At 37.0% G+C, this 9163-nt stretch overlaps 1 protein-coding gene across 1 annotated transcript in view; it reads left to right on the top strand.

Moving 5' to 3' along the window:
• The window catches only part of csmd2 (CUB and Sushi multiple domains 2), a 302201-nt gene that overhangs the window by 221278 nt on the left and 71760 nt on the right, over window positions 1–9163 (top strand). Inside the window, exons 31-33 of the mRNA XM_037693663.1 lie at window positions 2541–2636; window positions 3383–3586; window positions 5033–5157. Coding sequence (XP_037549591.1) covers window positions 2541–2636; window positions 3383–3586; window positions 5033–5157 — 425 coding nt within the window. The remainder of the gene's footprint in view (window positions 1–2540; window positions 2637–3382; window positions 3587–5032; window positions 5158–9163) is intronic.

The raw sequence follows: 9163 nt of genomic DNA, 5'->3' as shown, positions 1-9163 counted from the left end.
GGTTCCGTTTTTTAAGGGTGGGGCGACTGCCGAGGGGGGGGCGGTGGTGGGACAGGGGGGGCTGGAGGGGGCTTCAACTAGCTGACGTGGGACTGTAGGTGATAGATTGGAGTCCAAGTCTAGATGGAAAAAGTCCCAATGTTCCACAAAAACAGCTCCGGACCTCTCGGCGCACGTCCCCACTTGGGAGTCCTCGTGGGCCAACTACCAGCTCTCAAGATTCACCAATGGGTCTGAAGGTCTGGTTCTGGTCCGTTTCTGGTCCGGTTCCGTGGATTCAGTGCGGCTTCTCTGCATCTGCTGGTCGCCAATTAGAACAAAACTTTACCTCTAGTTTTTCAGAAGAAAATGGGGCTTCTGGGTGGGGCCCTGTTGCCTTCAGGGAAATGTGGTCGTTATGAGCAGGAATACAGTGTAGAATTACTCAGAGAAAACTACAAAAATGGTGGTGCCTGTCCAAAGGATTGTATTTTTTTTGTTAACCTTTTACTGAACCGTACTGTATCCAGTACTGTCCCAATCATGTGAGTAATAATATAGTTTACAGTTATGCGTCCTGTACAAATTGGATTTTTTTAGAATAATATGGACTGTAAGTTAACAAATCACGATAGCATGATTGCACAGAAGTTGAACCGCAAAGTAGCGAGGGACTACTACATGGGCTTAATAGGACCTAATAAGTTAAATACCTAGACAGTCATGGTACAGGAAGTAGTTTTGGGGCAAAAATAATATGTCCTTATATGAGGACAGTAGGTTTACTTATGCATTTATGTATATACATTATTTGTAAATCATGGTAAGAATGTTCCAGTTACTTCAAAAATGAAATTTCTGCTTCCTATGATAATCAGTTCTCAAAAAAAATCTATGTCCGCATATGAGGACACAGGATCTCGGGACTCAGGATGTTAATGTACGAAAATAACTTTTTTTATTTTTTTTATTTTTTTAGGGTTTCTATGTTAGTAAACAATCCAAAATGAGTTATAATAAGATTTTATTTATTAATTTATTTTTTAGTATTATGAGTGCTTGGCATCTTGCAGAAAAAAAAAATTATGAACCTTTTTTCTTCTGAGTTACAAACTCACTTTATTCTCAAAAAACAAAGAATACAACTAAGCTTTCAATCCATGACGACAAAGTGTCCAGGCTATTTTAATGAAAAAAATAACACTCCAAGTCTTTTGCAGTGTTGCAAATCGAGCTACAATAAAAAGCCTGAATTTGCACCCATGACAGTCAGCTCATCTGTTCTGTTCAGGTGACCTTCAATCCTTTTCTCTAAAATATGTCGTTAACATAAGCAGTTGCTTGATTATGGAGAGCTCTGAGCAGCAGGTTAATAAAAAAAAAATAAATAAATAAATAAAAATAAAAAAACTTTGAATTTGATTGTGTAGCAGTGAAGTACAACCACAGAGGAAGTGGTCGCTGCTTCTAATTTCCACCTGCCACACTCTTCTAAATCAAATGCAAATGCCTCAGTAATGACCTTCTCATTAGGTGATATTGTGAGCTTAAAAACAAAAATTAGCTCAAGATTTAAAATCCATTTGTTTGCAGGGATTTAAAAAAAAAAAGAACAGATTACAAAAAGATGTTTGTGTTGCAATGTCCTAGCCTAAAGACAGAACTTGTAATAGGCTGAATCAACTGGGCTCCTTCTCCTGTTTGCACCAAAAGTAACTAATTTATTGCATGACAGTAACATATTATTCATATAAACTGAATAGATGTCCATTTCCTACACATGCATTTGTATACACTAACAGAGCATCACAAACTGTTGCATAAGTAGTATGTCTGGGCATATGGAATATGTAACTCTAATTTCTAAAAGTCAGTAATTATTTCTTATAACATTGATTATATTTATAGTTGGACAAATCAAATTCAAAGATTTTCTGATGTTAGAAGCATTTGTTAATGTTTTATATAATTAATAATATATTGGTTATGGTTGGGGCTTTAATGGAAAAGGTGGTGAAAACATATGCACATGCCCCTTTTCGTTTTTATCTTTTTTTACAGTATTGTTTGTGAAATGTTGCACCTATTTAATAACTTGATATATTTTGTGTAAATAATTTACCTAAAATCAAATTGAAAATCTATTTAATCATGTTGTAGGGTAAAAATAAATAAATAAACAAACAAAAAAAGGTGTAACAGCATGATTGACATCCTACTATACATATATAAAATCACAATTGTATGTTCTGTATCTCTGTAAACAAACAATACAGTCAAATATATACAATTTTCTGTGACTTGCAGTACAATCCCCGTTTTTTATTCAAAGTTCTTAGAAGGAAAATTAGTAATCACGTAGGTGCTAAGTAGTATCAGAAGGCTTTGCATTTTTGAAAGTTGTCTGAGTAATACTTGAAAACACGGCTACTACTTGCACTCACTGTTTGTTAATCTGAAAGTAGCACTTTGCTAAAATAAAAATAAAAAAAATATATATATATATATATATATATATATACATATTTCAAAATTTGTTTTCAATCGTTTTTTCTTCTCAGGTGAGTCGTTGCCATTAGCAACCTCCAACCAAATCCTGATCCGCTTTACTGCCAAAGGCCAGTCCAGCTCTAGAGGATTCCATCTGGTCTACCAGGGTGAGTGTGTAACATCCTGACACATACACACACACACACAAATAAATTGCTCTGCATTGTGTTGTTGTTTCATTTTTTTAGATTCTCTCCTCAAACACCCTCAGTCCATCTCTTGTACTGGAAGACCTTAGTTTGATTGATTTAGCCGCAGTCAATGTGTCAACCACTTGCTGGATAAAAGGTTTTGCTGAAGAACATATTTTGTTTGAAATTACTCTTTTCTTTAACCAAAGCTCTGTTGCAGTAGTTACATTTACAGCAGATATCCAAAGGCAGTCCAAGAGCTTTTTTGTTGTCAGCTGCTTTTTGTGTTAAATATTTGAATTATTTCTAATAGTAAACGTCTTTCATATGCATAAACAATTAGATATAACTAAATAAAATGATATGTTTAGTGAGCTCTGTGATATATCCAAGATACTTTATTGAAACATAAAGTGTTTTTGAGATTACATACACTCATTACAACGTGATTGTAATTGATATCAAGTTTAACTTCAAACAAGCAGATACTAATATACAATAGATACAAACTATACACAATGACTAACAATAATTGGAAAAGCATATAATAATGATAAAAATGTTCAATTTATTAGAAATGGCATCAATGAAATTTAACTTCATTCTGAATTGCAACTCAGTCTTAACACACTTTCCACTTTGAAGGTCACAGTAAACATAGATTAGCATAACATGTGTCACCACCCAAACTGGAATGGTTTTATATTTTTCTCTGTACATAGCTGTGCCACGGACCAGTGCTACCCAGTGCAGTTCAGTCCCAGAGCCCCGAAACGGTCGCCGCATGGGCAACAACTTTGGTGTTGGTGCAGTGGTCCGCTTCGAGTGCAGCCCAGGTTACGTGCTGGAAGGTTCGAGTGCCATTGAGTGTTTAACAGTTCCCAATGCCCTGGCTCAGTGGAACAGCTCCATACCCAGCTGCATAGGTAAGGAATACATCTTCTTAACAGCTGCCCCCTTCTTCAGGGGTTGCCACAGCGAACTAACTCGCATGAAGACTTGACAATTGTTTTGACACTGGATGCCCTTCCTGATGCAACCACTGAGCTACCACAGCCCTCTGTGTGGAGAAGAGAGATGCCATTGAGGGTGCCAGGGGGAGCAGATTGTGGGAGTTAAAAGCCTTGCTCAAGGGCCCAGAGTGGGGAAAATGGGGTTAGAGACAGGTGTAGGTGCTTCACTTTCCCATACTCGTTTTGATGTTGTCGGTCTGGGGAGTTGGACCGGTAACCTTCCGATCATAGGTCCACTTTATCTAACCTCTGCTCCTCCACTCCCATAATAAATGCATAAATAGTATTAATAGTATACACACAAAGGTAGATAAACATAGCTACAAGCCAGCTTCTGTGTTTTTTCGCACCCGATTATTGATTTCTTTCAACTTCATTTGTTTGCTCATCTGCTTTCATTTTTTCCATCATCCCTTCCTCTGTCTCTGGCTCCTGTTTGATGCCATGAGTCTTAAACTCCTGATTTTACACAGATGCAGGCAGTGAGCCATTGCCTGTAGCGATGCAGACAAATGCAGTCATGTGGTACACAGGTGGCAGACTCTGCTCAGGGTCACAGAAACACAGACATACACTCACACATATGGTGATATCAGCATGTACAATATTTACAAAGACACATGATCCTCACTTACAGAGTGCAAGAAAAGCAGCTGCTGGCAGCAGATGTGACTTTGACTCAAAAATTAGACTTCTGATCTGCTCACAATACTTATAACGCCATCTCTATATGGAATCTCACAGACATAATTCGCCACTCCAGCTCCCCAACTCCAAGGTAAAGGTCACAAATCAAGGTCAAAGTTAAAACAAGGCCTTTGCTTGTTCCACCGACAACTTCTGATCCACTCTAAACAGTATAATGGAAATTGATACACATGTATACCACCATCGGTGTGTCATGTGTTATTTTCATTGCCACAGCTCTAAGGTCAAGGTCACAAATTAGGTTCAAAAGTTATAGCATGTCTATGCTTGTTTTGGCCATTACTATAGATTGCTGTATTGCTGTATAATAATTTGTCCATGGGCATATATTGTGCCATGCACAGTACTCTTGATTTTCCCTAAAGCATCCAAGTTAAGCTTCTAACTGTTATATTTATATCACAGTTTGCTATATATTACTCCAGATTGTATATAACAATTTGAAAACAGTTCTACGACCTTCTAATGACCTCTGTTTCAAAAATATTGTGAACAGTTATGACGTATTCCCTAACATATTGTTTAAACTGTCTTGTACCTTAATGTGCAGATGTGTGAACACTTTAACTCTATTGTTTTACATGCAGTTTAAAGCCCAAATTACATATTCATTATAACTTAGCAGCCAACACTCTACTTTTGTTTCCACAGTACCATGCGGAGGGAATCTGACCCAAAGAACTAGCACCATTTTATCTCCAGGCTTCCCTGAGCCATACCTCAACAGTCTCAACTGTGTGTGGAAGATCACCGTTCCTGAGGGCTCAGGAATTCAGGTTGGTTTTGTGTGGAATTAGGATACATTTAATTGATTTTATGAGTGCAGTCATCTTAACAATTGATGGTGTTCCAAATCAAATCTGCTCAAAGTCCAATCTTAACATACCCAGAGCTGTGTAGCTGATGTCAGATATTTAAAAGGTACAGGTTACCTACACAACATGTGACATGTTACTGAGCACTGTGATGATTTGAATTGTAAAGACGTAATATAATAATAATGTGTATGTATTGTCATCATTGTATGTTCCCATACAATGGCAAAATCGGCTCTCTGGATTTAACTCATCCACCACCAGGTGGAGCGGTAGGCGACCTTTGGAGGCGCCTGGGGAGCAACTGGGGATGGGGTGTCCTGCTCAGAGACACCACGAGATGTGCAATTACCGGGGATTGAACCGGGGACATTCGGGTCCCGAGTGGACTGCCCCTGCACCATTTAGGCTCCCATTTGTAGTCAGAAAGTACAATGCTCATTTTCTGCCTGTGTGTTAGTTTTCAAAGCTTGGTCTGTTTTGTTTTAGTTAACACATTAAGATTTTTCCTTTTAATAATTAGCAAGTTGTCACTAGTTTTTGTGTGATGACTTGACAGAGGTGTACACTGTCAAACATTGACATTTCAGTTTCTTTGGTTAGGTTAAACAATACTAAATAAACTGACCTTGTACAAAGCCAAATTAAATTTTGTGAATCACTTTAGTAAAAGCTTGGAATAGCACAACCTAAAAAAAATACACACACACATATGTATATATATATACACAAAACTACCTATTCAATTACTTTGCCTGTCTTTTACTTGAGAGATTATTCAGTTTGCATATTGTTATTCTTTGATACGAGTGTGTGATGGACCCTCCTGGAACCTGGGCCAGATCCCTGTGGATCTTCCTGGCTGAAAGTTTTTAGCCCATGTTTCAGCCTTTGTGTTTAATGACCTCAGTGCCGTCCCACAGCTATTAGCTCCCCCTCCTCAGCCGACTGTCCTTGCAGGTCAAATACGCAAGATGGTTCACAGACCTACTTAGCATGCTGCAGTCTTCACTAGCACTGCAAAAGCAAGGAAGTGAAATAAAGCAAATGTAGGAACAGAGGACTGATATATACATGTATGTACATCATATACATCTGACCACTTGGGACGTGTTCAGATACCGCCATCTTTGTTTAGCACCGCATACCTAATACGGCTCACGGTTTGTGGGATTGTCAGGGGGCAAACGACAGTGAAGCCAGTAATGGAGGTTATCAATTTTAGAAAATTGGACTGTTGTGCAGCTTTAAGAGTTTTTGATGGTTCATGATGTAACTATTTCTAATCCGAGAAAAGACAGACTTGTCAAATGCTGTTATAATTAATTCATTAAACCTTTATTTATACATGTTAGACAAAATGAGTCATTGTGACTCAATAAGACTCGGTGGTTAGCACTGTTGCCCCAGAGCAAGGAGGTCCTAAGTTCAATCCCCGATTGGACCTGTGGTCTTTCTGTGTGGAGTTTATATGTCATTCTTGCGCTTTTGTATGGTTTTCTCCGGGTACTCTGGTTTCCTTCCACAGATCAAAAGTATGCATGTTAGGCTGCCTTCAGGCCCAGGCCTCCCTTGCAAAAGGCATCTCTGACCTCAATAGGATATGCCTGGTTAAATAAAGGTTAACACTAATAATGTACAAGAAACCAGTTTTAAACAAAAAAACAAAACAAATGAGGTATACATTATACAATGATGTGTATAATGCTTGCATGTTAGGATTGAAGCCTAAAATGACTAGCCTACATACAATCTTGAGGCAGGTCTACCTATGATTCTAAAAATGCTGAGTATATAAAACATCCTTCTTGATCATACATCAAATTTTGCTTAAATATTAAATGGTAAACATACGTGTTTTTTGTTATAATGGTGGTAAATGAATTTTTATAACATTGTCTTACCCTTCTGCATGCTATTGTTAATAAATAAGCTGTAAACAAATGTATAGGTGTATACATATGTATACAAACATATTTAACAATCGGGCCTATATTATGATACTAGACCTCTAATACTACACCTACTACAATACTAGATCTATACTATAATGCTAGACCTTGATGTGAATATCTGAAGTTTTCATTATTCCACATATCCTTAGTTATTCTTTAATCTGCAATCATTGTTGCACATATTCATGGCACAGCCATCTCCATTTTCACACTCATTCCATTCACACACCAGGTGCCCCTAAACAGGACCACAATGCTTAGCACTAAACAAAGGTGGCAGTAACCACTAAATGGCTCATTGTGTACAGAATGAGGCACATGGAGCTTTTGTTGTTGTTGTTGTTGTTTCCATACACTTTGCAGCAGCATCTTCCCTGTCCCTGCTTATTTTACTTTCTCTATGTCCATCTTTCTCACTTTAGCTCCCTTCTCCTAGCTAGCAGAAACACATTAGATTGGAGTGTCATGATCCAAAAGAGAACTTAAAGGAGCGAGGTGCCTTGTTGGCACATTTGCCACGGCCCCCTAATGAAAGATCAATCTGTGATCTGCCTCGTCTCCCAGGGAGCCCAGTGCTCCAGAACCCCTGCAGCCCCTTTAATTGGCTCATATCCGATCTATAGCCATCACAGGCAAGAGAGGGCAGAGGAACGGTGGGAGAGGGAACTCAAAACGAAGGCTTTGGGGGGTAGTGCAAAAGCGAGGGATGACAGAGAATACTGCATGAGTGAATACATTTTAGACAAAGTTTAAGGGTAAATATGCACCAGATGAAACTGAATATTGCACATTTCATACATTTACTTTAATCTGTTTAATCTGCTTCCACAATTTTAATTATTTGGGGTCAGAATTCAACTAGTTTTTAAGTTTTATTTAGGGAACAAGTCTATCTAGACTGCAGTTCATATGTCAAATACTCATTTTCTTAGTCAGTGACTACTAAGAGAATTACAATCTGTTTGCCCTCATTTGAAATAAAAATGTTTTTTTTTTTGTGTGTGTTGTTAGTTTAGAATTTAGCCTTCAGGATCGTTGTTTAAACAAAATTAAAAAGCAAACGTCTATGAGTACTACTCTTAGGTGTGTTCTACTTCTGTAGTTTGTGGCTTTGATCATTTCAGATGTCACTCTTTATGTACTTCAACCTCAAAGTACCCTCAGCTGTAGTGTTTCAGTTCAGGACTCATTAAGTCAGGAAGAAGTGACTAAAAATGTTGACTCAAGGCTGTTTAGCACAGAGATGATTTTTTCTTTCTTTTTTAATCATCATAGTGTGTCACATATTTCTAGTTGTGTTAAACTTTCATATCTGCCAGTCCCAGTTGAAAGTAAACTATTCTTTTTAGTGTTTCACTGAAACTTACCACTTTTTTTTTATGTTGTCATTTTCAACTTTGTGATCTTTAACCATTTGCCTAATTCCTTATTTTTATCACCCTACTCAGTACCACTTTACAATAAAGCTCCCCTTATAGATGACTAATAAATATTTTATAGATATGTTATTAATTTCTTTATAAACACTTTATAAATCATTAATAACTGTTTATTAAGCATGAATTAAAGGTGACCGAGAGACACAACTGAGCAGTTTCTTGCCAAATCTGTTCACCTATATATTTCATCTAGAGTTGTTATATTAAACATTTAAGACTAAGTTACTACCCTGCAAGCACAATAAGCATTTGTAAACCTATTTTTTTAGGATATGAAATTAATTGTAGATACTTATAACGTGATGATAAAGTAAAATATATTCTAAAAAAAAGGTGTACAAATACTTATTGTGTTTAAAAGGTAGTAACTTAGTCTGAAATGTTTAATATAACAACTCTAGATGAAATATATAGATGAACAGATTTTACTCACTATTTGGCAAGAAACTGGACAGTTTTGTCTCTCTGTCACACCTAATTAATGCACAATAAGAAGTTATTAAGGATTTATAAAGTGTTTATATATACACACACATATACATTATATATATATATATATATATATATATATAT

Source organism: Nematolebias whitei, chromosome 19 (assembly GCF_014905685.2).
Source record: "Nematolebias whitei isolate Nwh7 chromosome 19, NemWhi1, whole genome shotgun sequence".
NCBI classification, from domain to species: Eukaryota; Metazoa; Chordata; class Actinopteri; order Cyprinodontiformes; family Rivulidae; genus Nematolebias; species Nematolebias whitei.
Note: the sequence above shows the minus strand (reverse complement) of the source record. Positions and strands in the feature narration are given on the sequence as shown.